This window comes from Balaenoptera musculus, chromosome 8, assembly GCF_009873245.2.
Source record: "Balaenoptera musculus isolate JJ_BM4_2016_0621 chromosome 8, mBalMus1.pri.v3, whole genome shotgun sequence".
Lineage (NCBI taxonomy): Eukaryota > Metazoa > Chordata > Mammalia > Artiodactyla > Balaenopteridae > Balaenoptera > Balaenoptera musculus.
The window spans coordinates 38,847,375-38,868,860 of NC_045792.1; the positions used below are offsets into that span (position 1 = coordinate 38,847,375).

Sequence of the window (21,486 nt, forward strand, 5' to 3'; positions counted from 1 at the left end):
AAATCTTTAGTCGGAAGAAGCAATCCAGGGCTGCTGGCTGAAGCTGGGGACTGCCAGGGGCAGGGCCAGGCAGGAGCAGGTGCCTAGTGTGGCAAGGCAAATGAGGTCTTTCAAGTGGGAAAACAGACCAAGGAGGGACCTGAGGAAACACTAAAGATACAGTCTGCCTTCCAGGCCTTCAGCTGGAACTCTCCAAGGAATTTCTCAAAGTAGTAGACCCAGGCATGCATAACAAAGACAATCAGAGGAAGAGGTACTTTATCCACTAATAACAAGAGCTCGCTTTAATAGCTCTGGTATGGAGTGGAGAACAGGCTCCTTTGGCTGGAGAGTACTTTGTTGCACTTCAGGGAAAGGATCTGCTTCTCTCAACTGGAGGGAATTTCTGTATGAAAGCTGAGTCTTAAGAGTGTTTAAATATTCTTAAGCAATAACAAACAGTGGAATGAGACAAGTCAATTAAAGACAATTCACTGAGGTTGAGTTCAGAGTGTCTGGAATTTTTAACCATATGCTTTATTTGATGTCAACATCAAAGGAATATTTTAAAAAGCAAATTCAAATCCATAAGTTAGTAACAGTTCAAGTTAACTGCATTAAAAAAAAAAGTATTTACATCTCTCCATACTTGTATACCCTATAACTGTACACAAACTTTTGCATTTCAAAGCAGTTGTCACTTATAAAGTGAAAGTTTTCAAAATGCTAGGTAAACATTTGCTAATTATGACTTTTTGAAAACAATACTCCTTTGGAAGATTCCTCTTCCTTGTGCTTATAGTTGATCTGAAACATTTCTCAAAGTTTCTGGAAACTTCTCTGGAAAAAAATATCTGGAAACTGGCCTGGAAGAAAATCATAGTAGACAAGGGCTAAGTGCAGACATAAGCAGCTCCATTTTGTAAACAAAGTTCCGGCCTTCCATTTTATTCCACTGAACTTCTTTGAAGGGTCCACGAAGATGATTCCATTTGCTATCTTGTAAAACATCACTTTTTGGAAGGTCTTTACACTGGTTACGGGGAAACTGAACCATAATCTTGCTGCCACTTTCAGGGCCATTACGAACTGTGGAACAAAACCAAAAATTCAATATGCTCATTTTCCAAGCTAGAGACAACAAAGATCACACAACTTCATTTTCCATGAGTATAAAAACCTTGTTTGTCTATCAACTTGAAAGTGCTCATTTAAAAGTGCTTTTCAGGTTCAATATGCTAAAATAAAATTTACTAATTTATAGATACTAGGCTGGTATAAATATTCATGAATTACCATTTGTACTATAAAAATGTGGCAAGATGAATGTTGGTTTAGGAAAGTCAAATGTCCTATACATTTTCAGAACATATTATTTTTTTCTAAAATACCTGACAACCCAATCATTCAATGACTTGGTTATATATACCTACTATGTGATAAACTCAAATGTTCAAAATCAGAACTGGAAAGGATGGAGGAAAGATTATTCCAAATATGAACTTTAGGTTTTAATGAGGCTTTATAACCCAGGAAAGAAGAAAAGAAATTATCAATAAGGGCCTAGCAATGATCAAGTCTGCAGATTCACAAGCTCTGATCCTGTGCGGAAGAATTTCTAATTATCCACTCTTTCAAATATTTAGAGCAGGTATTAGAAAAGATCCCACTAAAACCATATATAATTTTCAACTAGACAGTATGTATACATGCCTATCAAAGTGCCCCACTCATAGTAGGTGCTTCATAAAACACCTCTCTGTTCCATCCCTTGACCATCTTTAGGATCAAATATTATTCTTGCATATTTGCAGCAGTATACATATTTTATCTATCTATCTATCTATCTATTTTTGGCCATGTGGCTTGTGGGATCTTAGTTCCCTGACCACGGATTGAACCTGGGTCCATGGCAGTGAAAGCACCGAGTCCTAACCACTGGACTGCCAGGGAACTCCCCAGCAGTGTATTTTTAAAATGCATTTATCCATTAAAAGTTTTGAACTGCAGGAGCAACAATGCTGATGGCATTTTTCAGATAATCTCTTAGGAAAATGTGTTGCCAAGCAAGACATTTTTTATAACTACTAGAAAGAGAAGTAATAACCTGTTGCTCTGAATAACAGCTATGATGAGATAAATGCTCAGTATAATTACTGCATGAACTCACCTACTGCAGAGATAAATTACTATTAAGTATAGTAACTATTAAAGCTAAATGTTAAGGCCAAACTCCCAAAGGTCTCTTCACATTCAGAGAAGCAGAAAGTACCTGAAATAGCATAGTCACCATTCGGGGAGGCCACTGTTATGGCAGAGGCATTGCCAATGCTCTCTATGGGCCCAAGACCCACGTGATTACTGAAGCTCAGGACCTGCCAGCCCATAACCTTGGCTAGCTGCTGAACTGCATGCACCTGATGCTGTGACATCTGTGAATGAAAAAGGAAACTTCATTGACAATCAGCATGGGTATTTACTTTGCAGTGACTTGACATCATGACTGTAAAATAAACTTCTGTTGGGGTTTTCAGTGCCTAGCACAGGAACCCTATCTTATGTTTGAGGAATCCTCCTCTGTGTGACCACTGAGGGAAGCGAACAGCACCCCACCTTCTACTGCAGAAGCTACAACAGCCTGATACTCGCTTTCCTGTCCACTGGCAGCTGGAAGACAGGCATACAACCTGAGCTTGGCCAAGTGGAACCTCCCACCTGGATCACTGATTATGAAGCAACATCTAAGTAGTAGCAGGGTGTGTAGCTGAATATCTTCCATTAACCCCCTCAAGTCCCCTCTCCACCCTACTCTGTCCTGGGAGGCTGATCCATATGGTTACACTACCAGCTTTTATAACTAGGTCCTTAGTAAACCGACACTCCTGAAATTATCCTGAATGTGCCACTTATTTCCGGTTAAGACCCGACTGATACACGGGGCAATTCAGAGTGCATTCTGTCCCAGCGATGAAGGCAGTAGTGCTGGGATGGCAACAGTAGTGGCATTGCCCTGGCTGTGGTTCTATCTAGCTTCCTTTGACTCTGATCCATTCGCAAGTCTTATTCTCTAGACTTCTCATCAATTCTGGAAGCTATCCAATAGGCTTTCAATATGTTTCTGCGTGTATGCGTAAGCCGACCAAAGCCATTTTAGGTGCAATCAACCAAGAGCTGCCATACCTCACGAATGCATTTTATTTCCTTGGTACCACATAAGCAAGTCAGTATAAAAGATTACTGCTTCTAGGATGGAGAGTGTCAGTATTTTCAAAAAATTTTATGTGAAACATAAATACGTGTTTTATGTGAAAGATTCATTAGCATTTCAAAACCTACCCCTTCTCCCATAACTCATATTTCAATGGATCATCACAACTCCATGAAGAAGGTAGGAAAAATACTGTTCTTACTTTACAGACGAAGAAAGAAAGGTCCAGAAATTTGTCCAGTGTCACAAAGAAGGTTTGTGACAGCACTCTCCATACTGTCCCTTAATAAGAGGAACTGTCTCTTAGGGCTCAAGAGGAAGGCATTCCATTTACCATAATGGAGAATGGACACTATAGCTTTGTATCTGATCTTCCTTTCTCTGGTTTTCTTGGGTTAGTAATTCTAAACTTTCATGTGGTCCTGGAGGGGTTGTATATCTTGGCTAACATGAGAAATGAAAAAAGTCTGATAGTCTCAGAACTGGTCCTGCATCTTAAATACAAACTAAGAGTAGAAACAAATCTAGGAGAGTTTGTCAACACTTTCAATTAGCCCGTAGGTTGTAAAATGTGCACTAGAAATTAGGTGGCAGGGAAAAATGGCTTTTTAAAAATAATTTTACTTCTTACCCACTTTGTTCTTTCAATAATTATGAGTGGACCTGTAGTGTGCAACAGTTACCTGAGACAGAAGGAAATCCTGCAGCTCCTGCTCCTGATGAGACAGAGTAATTACTCTTCCATCTCTGTGTACGACTCGGATCTGCTCAACTCCAATATTCAATTGCAGCTGAATGGACCTTTACAGACACATATACTAAAAATCAGAAACGTTGAAAATTACCTTATACAACGCCAAAAACCTTAACATCAAAGAAAAAGAATGTAACAGACAGTTTTGATAACCTACACCAACACCCACGGGGGAGAGTTTTCTTAGGTTCAGCGGAAACCATCAGACTCTCTCTGAACTACTGTAGGCCACTGAGCAGCAGCCTACTCAGAAGGATACAGCGGGGGAAGCGCGGCTTGCCAGCAGGCCGACAGCACTTGCTCCTCTTCCGCGGCAGGCCTTTCAGCTGTCAACACTGCAGCAATACACCTCTGCTGCAATGAAATGAGATCCGCATTGAGAATACGTGGGACATGCCCTGACTTAACAACCTGGTTCCTCACAGGAGCCACGCACCCTTAACAGCTCCACAGGCATGGTTTCCAGGGTGCCCACCAGAGACACTGCCCACTGTTAGAAGTCACGCCATCCCGGGAAATCCAAAGCCGTCCCCATCAGGGATTTATAATTTCTCCCAGTCCAGAACCATTTTACCAATTTGGGATCATTTTTGCCATAAGCAGTGTTGCCTAGTGACAAACATGGCATCTTTCCTTATCAAGTTACTAGGAGACTAGAGCGAGAGTTAACCAAAGGTCAAATTCTCATACAGAAAGGAATAGGGTTTGTTAACTTCACCCTCCTGAAATAATCAGCAAACAAGTCAAAATACGTACGCTCTATTAACTAGGCTTAGGTCAAACAAAGAAACTCATAAAATAGCCAATGAATATATACGCAGATCACAAAACTCTTCCAAACTAATTTATAAATTTTTAGCATATGACATGTACATGAAACACAACTCTCCAAATCAAATAATCTAGATGAACAAATGTGGAAAAAAATAGCATTATATCTTTCCACATCTGATAGTACCTCTTTTTTCCTAACTTTGTTTTACAGCAAATATTTAAGAATAAAGCATTTTGGCAACTATCTATATAAAATTGTAATTTTGATGAAGTTTACATATTTCTTTCCAAGAAAAAACACAAAATTCAGAAGGCTTAAAGGAAAAGACTTATAAATCTAACAAAATTTTTAAATTCTCCTTTTTTAAACAAAGGTGTGAGGAAAGAGGAATTTGTAACCACTTTGAAAAGCAAATTGGTAACATTAATCAAAATTTTAAATGTCCTTATCTTTTGACACAGCAGTTACACTTGGAGGAGTTTGTACATGTGTAAGCATATCTATAGGATAAATTATTTTGCTGGCATCCAACTAAAATGTTCAACAATAGAAAGTTGGGGAGTTCTAAAAAGAGAATTACTTTCAATTTTAATTTTTTTTAATTAATTAATTAATTATTTATGGCTGTGTTGGGTCTTTGTTTCTGTGCGAGGGCTTTCTCTAGTTGTGGCAAGCGGGGGCCACTCCTCATCGCGGTGCGCGGGCCTCTCACTATCGCGGCCTCTCTCGTTGCGGAGCACAGGCTCCAGACGCGCAGGCTCAGTAATTGTGGCTCACGGGCCCTGTTGCTCCGCGGCATGTGCGATCTTCCCAGACCAGGGCTCGAACCCGTGTCTCCTGCGTTGGCAGGCAGATTCTCAACCACTGCACCACCAGGGAAGCCCTACTTTCAACTTTAAATAGCATATGACAACCCCACCAGCTATAGAAGATGGGGAAAAGGGCATTCTACACTTCCTTCTACTTCCTCTCCTGTCCTGATTCTATCAAGGCTACATTATCACAAACCTTTCCTCACAGAAGTTTAGAACATTTACACTGGATTCTATAACCATAATCCCACAGTTGTTTGGTCTTAGTTCTAGATGTAAATAATTCAATGCTGATCAATTTTTTCTCTTCCTCTCCTTTGTGCTCACTCTCTAAGTTTTTATTATGGAAAATTGTAAACACACACAAAAGTAAAGTATAGTATAATGAAAGCCGATGACCCCGTCACCTAGCCTTAACAGTTAAAAACGTACACTAACTTTGTTTCATATATTCAACACTTCCTCTCCCACCACACCCCCGAGCCACCCCAATTATTTCATTATTTCTTTAGGTAGAGGGGGAAGAAAGCCATGATCCACTCCACCAATCTTTTCCAAGAAGTTTCAAGACTGATCTCCTTTGCATTGTATACTCTTTTACCTTCTATATTTGATCTTTAAATCATGTTTGTCTACTATTTTTCATTTTTATAAAATAAGAGAATTAAAACCTCCCTATTAAAATATAGTGTTATTATTATATATTATTATATTCCCCTACTCCTGAGGGTGGTGATTTCGTTTCCAGGTGTGTTTTGCTCACTGAGAGACTACTGTGGCTAGTTACATCTGCCTGAAATAAAGCAACTAAAGCTTGAAAAATAAAACATAGAGACCCTGATAAACACACTCACTCTCTCAGACTGACCTGGAGGAGGGGATTCAGCTCCATCTTTCTAGTTGTTAATTTTCAAAGAGGCTAAAACGGAAGCCCAAAATGTCTTTCATGGCCACCAGCTAACTATATTAACGTGTTCCTCCCCACTGCCCACAGTTTTACTGCAATATAATTGACAATGTCATTGTATCTGTTTAAGGTGTACAACATAATTGTTTGATATTTGTATATATGGCAAAATGATCACCACCGTAAGTTTTTTTAGCATCCATCTCCTCACATAGTTAGTTACCCATTTTCTTTTTCTTGTGATTAGAACTTTTAAGATTACTTTTTTATCAACTTTCAAATATACAATAGAGTATTATTAACTATAGGTTCCATGCTGTACATTACTTCCCCAGAATTTATTTACCTTATAACTGGAATTTTGTACCTTTTGACCACCTTCACCAATTCCCCACCACTGCAACCACCAATCTACTATCTGTATATTAACTTGTGATTTATGAATATAAATCAAGTAGACTGCTCCTCCAGGAATGCTGGGGACAAAAGTCATTAAGGGCATAATCATGAACTGGATTAGACACAGGGGTTGTTTTAGGCTCACTATGGAAAGGACAGGCTCTAATATAAACAGCCTCCTCACCTCAAATACCCCAGACTGGCCACAGCCTCTAGGCAAGAACTGAAGCAGATCGGAGTCTGAGGAAGCGTGGCAGCTTTCCGCTCAGTGCTGGGGTTCCTTCTTTACCACAGCTCAAATATGTGACATTTACCTAATAGAGATTATTTTAGACATTCTTACCTCTGTTTTTTTTGGTTTGTTTGTTTTTTTTCTGTATATTTTGGCCGCACCACGCAGCATGTGGGATCTTAGTTCCCCAACCAGGGATAGAATCAATGCCCCCTGCAATGGAAGCGCGGACTCTTAACCACTGGACCGCTAGGGAAGTCCTTACCTTTCATTCTTAAAAACACTCTACAGCTGACATAATTTACTGGAATGTTATGCCACCCTAGCAAATAAAAACCAAAATCTTGATATAATCACTCAGCAAACATCAATACATAAAAAGCAACTTAACATATTAAACAACTTCTTTTTGATACTTACTTGCATATTTGTTCATAGCCTTGTGATGTGATTAAGACTTTCACACTAGATTCATAAACATCATTAATATTTGACCAATGAGCCTGTATCTGAGGATCTTCAATGCGACTTGCTAAGCTGTCAATGGTTGCAGCAGTTCTTTTAAAGAAAATAAGTTAAAATTTTTATAAAGTTACCACATAAAATAATAAGATGATAAATCACTTATCAGTTTTACGGTTATTTGAAAACCAGATGACTACTTTTTGAAAATACCATCATTTGAAAAGCAAAGATTTTAAAGAAAGGTCAGATGTAGCTCTGACGTGCTGGTTCTCAGTTTCACATCACAGCACAGTCTCATGCCACGTTGATTTCCTTTTAACTCCATTGTTTTCTGCCACTCAGAAATCTTACCAGAACACAAGTGAGAAGGATACTTCCAGGGTACTAACCTCAGCTCTGTAAAGAATAAAAATTACTCATAAATATCAGTACTTGATCCCTGGTAACAAGTGACTTGGGACATACTCACACCTGGAATTATAATTCCATTACTGTCATGGAATTATAATCATTTTCAAGAGAACCTAGAGAGACTTATTGCACAATTAAAACCTATACTCCAAGAAAGATAAATATGGTAAGCATAAATGAAAAATAAGACCCATCAAGTGATAAAAGATAAATATGGTAAGTATAAATGAAAAATAAGATCCATCAGTGATAATTATGTACCAACTACTATAACACGTGGTTTCATGAATTATTTTAACCTTACTAACAATAGTAGACACTACTATTATTACCTCCATTTTTCAGAAGGAACAAAAGCAGTTTAGCAATGTTTAGTAACTTGCCCAAAGTTTGTAACTGTTTGGGGCACAAAACCTGGAAGTCTAACTCAAGAGCCAATAATCTTTCCTTTATATTTTATACACACTAATGAAAAGCCACTGCCTACAACCAAAGCATAAATTATGTAAGTTAACCAAATTACTGAGATCCTCAGTTTCTAAAATTTGATTCTAGCACCTGACTGGAAAGAGAAGGAAAAGCCAGGAGGAAATGGAAGAAATGAGAATAGCCACTGAGGACAAGGGGTTTTTACCTCAACAGGCTTGGGCTTTGCTCTTTTATCCTGCTTCTGCTCTAGTACTGGTTTCTTTCAATCCATTTTTAACTTTACCTTCTTTTTCTGTGATTTGTTTCCCTGGCAGTGCTTCAAAAATTTTTACAGCAGATAAATACGTATGTGAGAGTTTTGATCTCAGTATTATATCTATCAACAAACTGGGAATAAAAAAGTATCTAGCAATTGAGAATTGTTAAAAGAAATCATGGATTAGTCAAACAATGGGCTATTACATAGCTATTAAAATACCTCTGAAGACAGGGTATAAAACTTTATGATACCAGATTTATTAAAAAATAAAAAAGATACACATGCCCTGACACATATACTGTTGACCCATGAACAATGGGTTTGAAATGCACCTGTCCACTTATAAGAGAATTTTTTTCACTAAATAATTACTACAATACTGCACAATCTTTGGTTGGCTGAATCCACAAATGCAAAACCTGGGAAAAGGAGGAATAGCCTATTTGGTGGCCGACCGCAAGTTATACTTGGACTTTTAACTGTACAGAGAGGGTGGCACCCCTAACCCCCGTGTTGCTCAAGGCTCAAATGTATGTAAAAATATATGAACATGTTAATCGTATGGAATTATACAGATGGGTTGATACATTTGGAACACTATATCTAAGGGGAGAAAAGGGAATGTTTTTAAAACTTTGCTGCTTCCAAGATTACAACTACTATTAAGAAATTTATAAGCGTTCTAAAGATAACTTTTTCCATGCCCTTCATTTATTTCAGGGAATATTTAACTTTACGGTTAATCAGAAATTTGCAAGATTAACCATATACTCAAATTAATAGCTTTTATACTTGAAATGTACAAATGGAAAGTAACAACAATAATCTAACATATAATATTCTTACTGTTTATAAGGAACTTCTGTATACATTATTCAATTTGACCCTGAGACCAGACTCCTATACCCCCAGCTGACAGAGAAGTAGAGGGCCACAGACATTAACTAACTTGCCCAAAGTTACTTAGCAAGTCACTGAGTCCTGGCTTAAACCCATCTTTTACCCTGAACTCCTTACTCCTTTCACTGTGTCATGCTGTTGTCTCTAACATGTCTTCCTAATTCATTTTACTAAAAGTTTCCATTCTGAGACCAAAGACTAATATGCTAATAAAACCATGACTGTATTAACAGGAAAAAACCAAAAATCAAAAATAAAATGTCATTCACAAAAACAGTGTGCCAACGCCTGTTGAGTACCACCAAGGCACAATCATGAATGAAGTAAAAACAGACCTCTTCACTAAGCACCAATAATAAAATAGAAGAGCACCCTTTAGCATTTGGAAGTGGTACATTCATTTAGGTCCAATCATGCAAGTTTTTTTTTGTAAATGATGTGTATGGAAGAAAGAAAATGAGCTTTGGGGTTACATAAACGTGGGCATAAATCCTGATTTTGCTAACCTTTCAGCTGTGTAACCTTCAGCATGTTGCACAACTTCTCTAAACCCCAATCTTCTCATCAGCAGAAATGGGTTAACATGATCTGCCCCAGAGCTAAGGATTAAATAAGTCAACATATAGGAAAGTGCCTTCCAAAGTCCTAAAATGTGTGACAACCAAAAAATAGGGAAAGCTTCAAAAAAGGTTTAAATCAGTTCAGGAAGAGCATCCCATGGACGGGTTACTGAAGATAGTTTGGTGTCCCACGGCAGGTTCCTAGTCAGTTGTCTTTGGAAACATTAGTGCCAGCGTCAGAAGCAATACATTAAGTTACATGGGCAATGGCGCTAAGTCTTCCCCAAACTTGACAGAACCATCTACGACCATAAACTCTTCTACCATAGCCACCTCCATCTCCCCGGAAAAAAAATTAAAGCATGCCAAAAATAATGTAACTAATAAAGATAACTAACAAAGGAAAAAGGACTGCAGTTTCAAAGAAAAATAGTAACTCTGTCCTTACCTACTCCTCAGAAATATATGCTTTGCTTGTTTAATTATTTTTTCCAGGAGCCCTTCACTTGACTGTATTGAATTAATTTCATTTTTATCAAAAGCTTGAGGACCCGAAAGTCTCATTCTCTTGTGGCCGAAAGGTGCACTTGCTGGATGCGGCATCATGATGGAACTCAAGGTCTGTTTATGAAACTGTAACAAGAACAGCCGTTTTAAACAGCCAATACCCACATATTAACTACACAATATTCGATCAAAACATGGCTCACATTTTGGAAACATGAAAGCAATGGATCTGAACCACATATAAAGGCAGTCTTGGCACACAGATAAATGTTAACATCTACTAGGCCACATTTAATGTGAATTTGTAAAGAGAAGGGTCCCTCTCAAGCTGCTGTTTTTATTTTAAAAGTTTTAAAGTAGAAAAACAAATATTCTTTAATAAGTCCCATTGACAGAAAACATAAAATCAATAGATAATTATTCCACCATACCCTAGATTAGAGGTTCCCAAACCTGGCTACAACAGAACCATCTGAGGAACATAAAAAAATACTGATTCTTGCACCACCACAAATGACTGAACCAGATTTTGGGGTGAGGCAGAGAAGGCTGGAATATGTACTTCTATTAAAAGATTTTCAGGGGAGTCTTTTGAAATTAGCCTAAACTGTGAACCAGCACTCTGGAAACATAGTTCTAGATGACGTGTAAGTAGAATACATCCTGAAATAACTCAAGTAATCTTTTTCACGGGCTCTGGCAAGGTATTTTCCCTGATTACCCAATCAGAATACCCTCTAGCGTGCATTTCTTACACCTCTCTATAAAACTTGTGGTGTATTTCTGCCACTAGAAGCTATGCTTGGGGATAGAGACTGTATTCTGATTATCTCTGTATTCCCTGAGCCCATAGCAAGGATCTTTCACAGCCCAGCTAGTGAATGTCTTCGCTATATGAATAATGAGGACTCAGCAGAGGGGAGTGTGTGTACATTCACTGCTGTGGATACTCTTACCACAATGCAAGGAAAAACATTTACTTCATTACCTCTCTAATCAGTAGATGCAAATTATGCTCTAGGACATAAAGATGGTCCTCTGGACTTTGCTTCTCAGTAGCAGATTTTTGGGATTTCTTATCATTTGAAGAATGGCACAAAGAAATAGATAACTGCAAGCCTATTTATAAAAATAAGTAGGACAGATATAAATAACCTATAATATGGACAGGCACAAACTGTTTTCATAAAGTATAATCACAGCCCATTCTCAAAAGATACATTCTGAACTTTAAGAGGAGGCTTTCGTGATCAACATTTTTACACCAAAGTGACTACTCATGAATATAATAAACTACCATATATTTTAACAATTCAAATTCTGTTCACCTACAGTGTGGCTGCTGACCTTGAGCTGTGGCTAAAGACAGGTGAACAGAAACTATATGTTAATTTATTTCTTCCAGATTTTAAATTAAAAACGAAACAAAACACAGAGTTAACATCTGGTCTTACTGACTAGAAGACAGATATCGTTCCCTGTTCCCATGAGAATCAGGATGAAATTTTTCACTCCTAAAACCTATTCCCTTGACAAGATCTAAGAAGATGCTCAGAATTTATGTAAAAAACGAGTGCAGCTAATTACAAATTGATCTCTAGGTAAGTCTAACTGCTTTTGAATAATATTTTAAATTCAATCTCCACAAATTTAGGAATATTATGGATATTTAATTATGCATTTTCTAAACAGAAACACTAATTGGAAAACATACATGCACCCCAATGTTCACAGCAGCATTATTTACCATTGTCGAGATATGGAAGCAAAGTAAGTGTCCATCAACAGATGAATGGATAAAGAAAATGTGGTGTATATATATACAATGGAATACTACTTAGCCATAAAAAAAAAGAATGAAATTTTGTCCTCTGCAACATGGGTGGACTTTGAGAGTATTATGTTAAGTGAAATTAGTCACAGAAAGACAAATACTGTATATCACTTATATATGGAATCTAAAAAATAAAACAAACTAGTGAATATAACGAAAAATAAACAGACACACAGATATAGAGAACCTAGTGGTTACTAGTGGGGAGAAGGAGGCAGGAGGGGCAATGTAGGGACAGGGGATTAAGAGGTACAAACCACTATGTATAAAATAAATAAGTTACAAGGGTATATTGTACAACACAGGGAATACAGCCAATATAATAACTATCAATGGAATATAACCTTTCAAAATTGTGAATCACTATGTTGTACACCTGAAACTTATATAATATTATACATAAACTACACCTCAATAAAAAAATTAAAAAATAGGGACTTCCCTGGTGGCAAAGACTCCACGCTCCCAATGCCAGGGGCCTGGGTTCGATCCCTGGTCAGGGAACTAGATCCCACACGCATTCTGCAACTAAGAGTTCGCATGTCACAAACAAGGAGCTGGCAAACCGCAACTAAGGAGCCCGCCAGCCGCAACTAAGACCCAGTGCAACCAACCAAATAAAAAATAAATTAATTAAATATTTTAAAATAAATAATTAAAATTAAAAAATAAGAAAAACTAAGCATTTTCTAATTGACATCTCATTTAGACAATAAGACAGGATCCCTGAGAAATCTTCCACAAATGGTGCTGGCAGAGACACTTCAAAGCAATTGTTACTGAATAACAGCCTTGCTAGGGCAAACTTTAACATATATTGTTTAAAGCCCAGGAGTGACACTACTGAGGACACAGAGCAGAGTCAGCAGTGTAGACTGTGTTGCGTACTTCGTTGGCTGTTATTACGGACCGCACACTACCTCTTTGCTCTTACTGTTCCTTCAGCACACCCAAATAGCTACCCGCTTTGTCCTGTTCCCCAAACCACAAAGTCCTAATTATAAATCTCAAAAGGCTAGGCTGCACTTACTTGGAAAGGGCTGAGAGATAATCTGGTTTTTCACCACAATGTGAGGGATCTGTGATTTAATCTGAACAGCTTCCCGAGAGAGCTGTGCAAAAATTTCTTTACATAAGAGAACATTTTGTGCTGCTTCTAATTTTGTCTGCCAATGTGGGGAACCTGAAAGACAGGGGACATACGTATATATTAATTACCTAATAATACTAGCTATTAACTAGCTTAAATGATGATCTGGATACATACGACAAAAGTTTAGAAAACAGTGCATTATGGCATGTAAAACATTTTATTTCTTTTACACAGAGAAAACTGGTAAATAAGTTCAATCTTTAAAAAAAGATTGTACAGCTATCACTAATGGTTAATTAACAAATTATAAATACTTACATTTCCAATTGCTCTTATTCCTAAGTACCTATTTTTCCTATCTATGTTTATCTTCAGTTCATTTGTAAATATAAGCTTAGATAAGACCAGAAGTTAGAGGATAGAACATAACTATACCTGGTTTGGATTTAGGCAAAGGTCGTTTGAAGAGGTTAACTGTGCCAAGATCACCGATGTCTGGAGCCTGTTTTTGAATCGAAACCTATGTGACAATAATAACACGAAAAAATGTTAGCAAATTAGCTTCTGGGCTATTAATAAGAAATTACTTGAAAAATAATTTGACAAATACCTTGATATATGCAGAGCCCTCTAAATCACTAGGAATCTGGACATCAAGGGGACAGTAATCTTCAGGTATTTTCTTGTCCAGATCAATATCTGTATTCTTTATTACTTCAAATGTACCATGATGGGGAAACAGGGATCCTAAAGGCGTATTAAAAATAGCAAAATCAAAACCAGTTAACATGTTAATTTAACACAGATTATTAAGTGTATAATATTCCACATATACATCACTGAAGCATAAATTAAGTTCCTATGAAAAATGTGTGTTTTGGGGAAGGGAGAGGCGTGGTAAACAAAAGGAAGCAGGAGAAAAGAGTTATTTACCTTAAAAAAATAACATGCCTTAGTCTAATGGTATCATAATAATATGAACTCTACAGGCCATCCAAACTGTTTTATTCAAATGGAGTTTTGACAAAATGAATATAATTCTAGAAAATACTTCCATAAATTTAAACTTTGGAGATTAAAAACTTCTGGAGCTCAGTCTCTGTAATAAGGTTGCAATTAAAGGGTTCTGAATTCAGTAAGAGAAGGACAAAAGGAATGTGTATATACCACCCTTTTTTCAACCAATTCCTAGACTTTCATGTGCTGTCTTTTTATGTAGTGCGTAAGTTTGGGATAGTTGTTTTGGGCTGCTGAATTACCGGAGGAGTGGGTAGATAAATGTAACTGCTGTTTTATAACAAGGGAAGATGTTCAAGATTTTCTTGCAATTAAAAACAGAATGTAATCAAATCCTTTTATAACACAGGTGACTATCCCACAGAGAGAAATTAGGTAAAGTTCTTGCACATAATTATTTGTTGGGAAGAGCTTACAATGTCCAGAGCCAGAAAGCACTGCTTCTACCGACTACCTATTAAAATGTAAAAATGTCTTTGTCATCTCAAATTCATCTTTGTGACAGAACTTTACCTTCAGAATTCAAGATTTCCCAATTCACATCAACGCTAAGGCATGTAGGTCCTCCAGTACTTAACTACCTCAATTTACCTTCCTTTAATTTTGGGATAATGATGGCTTGCTCTGACAAATGAATCCTTTTAAAATATCACTCTACTATTGTTACCCCAGTGATCACAGCCAGGGCTCCTTGCTTTTTTATCCCTTGACATTCAAAGTTTTTACCCCATTGAGCTGTGACTCATAAACTTTTACTGTATCCTCTGAATATACTTCAGCAGCTTAAAGACAGTACCATAATTACCTCGAAAAACCTGCTATTATATACCATAGCTCAACAACAAAGAATTTATACCAAAAGATGTGAATTCAAGATATTAAACTCTGATATACTTCAACAAAGTATATTCCTTAAGTTAGTGTTGCAACCTTGGCTGAATGGAAAAAGGAAGGTGAAGTGTTTTCACCACTGTTTCTCTTCACCCAGGATATGAAAACAGCTTAGCAGACTTTAGGGAGAAAAATAGAATAAGGAAGAATAGAGAAGTTTCTTTTCTCCATTTATGCCCAGTTTTTGAGGGTTACTGGTAAGCCTGTGATTGAGGACGCTAGCCCTACCTCCTTATTTCTGACTAAAATGTCAGTTATGGTTCAGGGTGTATGAGCACATAAACCCTATCTCTGAACTTTCAATTCAATGTATCTAAAATGTTTTCAAATTGAATATAAACTATTTATACAGGTATTTACATAGGTTGTGATAAGGGTAATTTTAGCTTTTTCAGGCTTACGGGCACAGAAATTAGAACTTCAAAATGTAACATGTAACTGAGAAATAATATTATTACAGAAGAATATGTGGGAGTTCCCTGGCAGTCCAGTGGTTAGGACTCGGCACTTTCACTGCCAAGGGCCCAGGTTCAGTCCCTGATCCGGGAACTAAGATCCCGCAAGCCATGCGGTGCGGCACCCCCTTCCCACCCAAAAAGGTAACATTACAACCTACCGTTTATAGTTTTTGAAAAACTACATTTTAAACAATAATCTATACCTGCACTTCTGTAGCTCAGATCTCCAAGAATTTTATCTCCAACTTTTCTAAGTTTCCAGTGTTGCCTGAGTCTCAAAAGCTCAGAGTTGAAGTCTCTTTGTAGCTTATTTTCTTGGTTTTCAGTGACTGATTTAGTCAGTCTTTCTGCCCCCTTCAGTAGGATTTGTGCTGCTCCGGCAAGTGACTTCTTTTTAGATATCAACTGCAACGTCTGAGGATTCTATCAAAAACAATCCAAAAGTGTAGCTCTGTATTATTTTTTAAATGATTTTAAAATGATACACTTTTCTCAACAATAAAGTACCTACTCAAGGGAAAATTTAAAAATTAAAGAAAAGCACGGAGAAGGGCGAAAAGCACATATAATAATGTTTTTTTTTTTTTTTTAAATAACCGTAACCTATTTCTTTGGTCAACTCAAATAAAGATTTGTGTTAAACCAAATCACCACAGTGGACTATAAATCAGAACTTAACACTGCATCAGCCTGGCCCAGCCTAGGTTAGGTTCCACTCTCTGTACTGCCATTCCTCTCCTATGTATGCCACTCTCCCCCACACCCACACGTACACACCCTTTCGAAGCACTCAGTATACTTCGAAGTCCATAACTGGAAAACTGATGAGAAATCAAAATCTATGTATTATATACACATATATAAATATCCACAATCACTACCAATTCATGTAGACATACTTCCAAAAAGCCAAGTTTAATAAAAGTTTTCTGGCTGCTGCATAAGAGTCAAAATAATAAAGTTTCATAAAAATGTCACAATATTTTGATCATATTACAGAACCGAATTTTGAGTTTTTGGAGAACTCAAGAGAGTTAATCTTCAAATCTTCATCTGGACTTAATTTTGCATTAAGGAAAAGGAAACAATGGGCACACAGCCTAAAAGATGGTCCTGGGACTTAAGAAAACGGCACCATTATTCAATCAAATCCCACAAATACCTGTTTTGGAGGAAGTGCATCCTGAGAGACGGGATCAAGAGTCATAAATTTTTTATCCCTAACAATACTGAGAACATCATAGAGAACACACATCTCTGTCAGGGCACCTCTCAAATTGTTCCTCACTGAATCCCAAGGCCAAAGGGAAGGTTGAAATTTCACCAACCCTAAAAAGAGAAAGAAAAAAAGAGAAATACACAGGTATTAGTTATAGAAAGCTCATTTAGAGGTTTAAAAGTACTAAAAGAAGAAATAATGAATTCTATTTTAAATTGCTCCCTCTTTTATCCCATTCTCTCCACCCTTTCTTGAATCTTGGTTAACGTTTAAGTTAGTATTCCTACAATGTCAAAACAAGTATGATATCTAATTTCCTAAGTTAACTCTAACATTACAACATGATAGGCTTTCAAACAACTTTTAAAATTTATGCAAGCCTTCTAAATAACCTTTTTTTCTTCCAGCTTTCAAAACCTGAACAAGTCATTGTGGAGAATTTCCAATACACAGAAAAGTACAAAAATAAAAATGACCTATAATGGCAGCATTCAGATAGTAAACACTATTAACACATCTTCCAACCTCTTAATCACTTTTAAAAATTAAATTTCATGAATACAGGCTCATTGTACAGAGTTCAAACAACAGAGTTATAGAGTAAAAAGTGAAGGTTTCCCTTTATTCCCCACCCTTAATTCTCTCCCCTCCTGACAGGCAGTCACCATTAACAGTTGGGGCACACCCGTCCAAATGTTCTTCTATGCATTTACATACATATACTCCCAGTTTTCTATTGCTTGCTTCTCCCCGCCACCCCACCAAGTTTATATGTCCTAGAGACAGTTCCAGATCTACTTCATTCTTTCAACACTGTATGATATTCTGGAACACAGATGTACAGTAAGTCTACTCATTTCTGTTTAATGGACATGGAGATCGGTTGCAACAACGCTAGCAGTGGTAAACATCTTGAACACACATCTGTGTATACGTCAACTTTTTCTGTAGGTTAAATCATTAGCCATGATATTAGTGGTTCAAAAGAGATACACACTGGCAGTTCCCTGGTGGCCTAATGGTTCGGATTCCGGCTTTCACTACCGTGGCCCGGGTTCAATCACTGGTCAGGGAACTGAGATCCCACAAGCCGTGAGGCGTGGTAAAAAACAAACAAAAACAAGCAAACAAACAAAAGAGATGAACATTTAAAGATTTTGATACATACTGAACTGCCGAACTGTTACCCAAAAAGGCTCTAAAAATTCACATTTCCAACACGAGATATTAACAATCTTTTTAAATTGCTACTAATCTTATGCATGAAATAGTATCTTAATGATATTTTCATTTGCTTCTCCCTACTAGTGAGATCTGAAGTCTTTCCTCTGTGAGCAAACTGTTTATATCTTTGGCCTATTTTTCCAATGAATTGTCTTTTTCTTTTCAGTTTCAAGGGACTCTTTGAACATAAGGGTATCAACCACTTGTGTGTCATATGCGTTGCATATACTTTTCCCAGCCTGTCATTTATCTTTTTACTTTATTTATGGCATATTTTTCCATTATTATTTTAATTTTTTATGTAATTAATATACCTATTATTATACCTATCTTTTCCTTTATAACATCTGTGTTTCCTATCTTGCTTAAGAAGATCTCTCCTAATCCCGAAGTTATATGATTATAACTTCTTTCCAATATTTTGTTTTATTCTCTTCACTTGCATTTCAATCCTTGTGGAAATATTTCTGTGTGAGGTCTGAGGTAGTATTTACCTTTTATTCCCAAACGGATCCCTAATTGTCCTAACACGACTGGCTTGAAATGCCATCTTTAAATTCCCATTTACACAGGGTTTCTTCACATAACTAAATCAAGAACTGTTAATGTTTTTTTATTCTTGACAATAAGAATACAAAAACCACACATACTTTTTCTATAATTCCCTCCTAACTAGTTTTATTTTCCTTATAATCCATTTACTATATAGCATCCAGAGTGATCTTTTGTAAACAAAATCATCTGTCTACTTAAAATCCTTCAAACTTTCAGCTGTCGTTCTAATAAAAACCAAGTGCTTATCCTGGCCTACTGGCTCTACATGATTTGGCCTCTGCCTACCTCTTAGATCTTATCACATACTCAAGTCAATACAAATTTCCTTTCAGTAGGTGTTACTAGAATCATCCACCTTGCACAGGGAAACAAAGTAACTAGTCCAAGGTCACATAGCTAATACGTGTCACAGCCGAGATGTGAACTACAGGGCTCTTAACCAGGGTGTGCCACATTACAGACGCTCTATTAAAAACGTAAACACTTCACCAGTGACAGTGTCCCTCAAGCGCTCCCACTCAAGGAAACCTGCAGAAGAATAAGGAGTATTAAGAGTCAAGCAGTGCCCTAAATTGTCCAGGTGACGAAGAGCACAATTAATGTTTCGCGTACCTACGTTCGAAGTACTTCCACGCACAGCATCTCACCTGGCGCAGGAGAGGCAGAGTGACATTACCTGGGCGGGTACCGGGACCCCCAGACCCGCCCAGCAGACTCGAGCAACAGACAGGGGCCTTACCTTCCTCGTCGTCCTGGTCCGCGCTGGACCCGGCGCCCGCCCAGTCCTGCGCGTCGCCATCTGCCCCCGCCGCCTCCTCCTCCTCGGAGCCCGAACCCTGGCTGAAGTCGATCCGCTGGGCCAGACGCGCCAGATTCTGTGACATGGACAGCGGCTGCAGGTACGTCTCAGTGCCATCCAGGCCCACCTCCTGGACCTGCTTCTCGCAGGCTGACTCAATGCTGATCCGCACAGCGCGCACCCCAGACATGCTGGCGGCGTCGGCAGGACCCCAGCGCCAGCCGAAAACCGAAGGAGGAAGTATGTGTGCCTCTGTGGGGAGCCGGGAACCCGGGAACCGCGGCGCCTTGGAGGAGCTTTTGGGAAACCAAACGCTGCTCTAGGGCCGGAAACAAAGGCGAGAGCGCTGAGACTTCCCCAGAATGCACTGCAGGCCCCTTCGCGCTCCCCCGCCTCCCCCCGCGTTGGAGTCTCGCGGAAGGAAACCGGCGGACGCGGGAACTCTGCAGTTCCGGACGAGCGCTTCCGGTGAATCCCACTACGTCGTCCGGAGAAGCTTCCTGGTCTGTAAGAGGCGTGGCTGGCGGTGGGAGGGTGGGATCCGGGTGCAGAGAGCTTGGGGAGGCGGGTCCCTGGTGTCCACCTCCGTTTTAAGTGTTGCTTGTTGGAAAGTGATGGAGGATAGAAGGATGAAGACGACCGAAAAGAAGTAGGGGAAAGGAGATGAATGGGCCCCTGGATCCTAGCAATGAGAGGCCCTCTGAGAATGCTGAGATTTGAGGGCTTACACCTGGGGTAGAAACAACATGTCTGAAGAGTTAGAAAATAAGGGCGTAGTTTGAGGAAGACAATGAATTGTGCTTATCACTACTTAAAATTATACTGCATAATTAGTTTGTTATCTAAACTCCCGTTAGTGGTAAACTCCATGACGGTGACTATCTCTGACGTGTAACATGCGCATATTTCTTTCATGCCTGAGTTAAAATAATATTTATAAGATTAAGAAGAACTGATGTGGACGTGGGGGTGGTGGGATGAATTGGGAGATTGGGATTGACATATATACACTAATATGTATAAGATAGATAACTAATAAGAACCTGCTGTATAAAAAAAATAAAATTCAGAAAAATATTAAAAAAAAAGAAGCACTGATGAGTCTTTGAGCCCCTGAGAAAGTATTTCATCAGTAGTAATTCCACAGGGGAAGAGGAATTCTTTTATGTTACAAAACTCTACTTAATTTAAGGAATTATGTATATCATTTATCATGAGCCTCTCCAAGTTTTGTGCTAAGGTATATTTAAGTTTTCCAACTCCTTTTCTAAGGTATTTAGGAAAATACGTTTGTCATGGTGTCAGTCTCTACCTAAACAATACATGTGGGGTGTTTGTTGGGCGGTGTGTGTGTGAATTTTCGAGGGAGGAAGCTCAACGTTGGCAAGCTCAACAGATTCTGCTGGACAGTCATGTTTGAGAACTACTGTACTTTTTATGCATAAGTTTGTAAAAGATTTTAATACCTTATTTCAAAATTTGATTAATATTTATCTTGGGCTCTATTTGTGCCAGTCACTGTGCTAAGTGTTTTAAACATATTTATCCTTTAATCTTTATAAGGTGCTCATACTTACACAGTTTGGCTGGGGCGTCTGCTGTCTCAGCTGGGCTTGACCTGAGGGTCAGCTGATCTAGGCTGGGCTCAGCTGGTTGGTTCTACTTCAAGTTATAGGTCTACAGGCCATTTAGAGGACTCTGTGCCATGTGTCTCATTCTTCTTGTACTAGCAGGCTGGTCAGGCTATGTCCTTCTCATGGAGATGGTAGAGGTACAAGATGTAAGCCTTGCCTGCATCA

The 21,486-nt window shown here is 38.3% G+C and overlaps 1 protein-coding gene across 1 annotated transcript; it reads right to left on the bottom strand.

Annotated features, from left to right (window-relative positions):
• Positions 1–499: 499 nt before the first annotated feature.
• MED17 (mediator complex subunit 17) lies at positions 500–20,620 on the bottom strand. Its single transcript, XM_036861475.1, has 12 exons — positions 19,628–20,620; positions 17,053–17,219; positions 16,094–16,313; positions 14,135–14,271; positions 13,960–14,044; positions 13,462–13,614; positions 11,586–11,716; positions 10,539–10,723; positions 7,487–7,624; positions 3,871–3,988; positions 2,252–2,411; positions 500–1,068 (listed from the first exon to the last, which is right to left on the bottom strand). The coding sequence occupies exons 1-12, from the start codon at positions 19,875–19,877 to the stop codon at positions 857–859; spliced, it is 1,956 nt and encodes a 651-aa protein (XP_036717370.1). The 5' UTR covers positions 19,878–20,620; the 3' UTR covers positions 500–856.
• Between the last annotated feature and the right edge of the window lie 866 nt (positions 20,621–21,486).

What these genes read in the sequence shown, in the direction of transcription:
- MED17 (XM_036861475.1), bottom strand. Translation starts at nt 19,877, where the DNA reads ATGTCTGGGGTGCGCGCTGTGCGGATCAGCATTGAGTCAGCCTGCGAG. An exon ending in GGACCAGGACGACGAGGAAG is followed by an intron (nt 17,220 to 19,627) that starts GTAAGGCCCCTG and finishes TTCTCTTTTTAG; the next exon opens with GGTTGGTGAAATTTCAACCT. An exon ending in AGGATTTCCTTCTGTCTCAG is followed by an intron (nt 2,412 to 3,870) that starts GTAACTGTTGCA and finishes TTTCATTCACAG; the next exon opens with ATGTCACAGCATCAGGTGCA.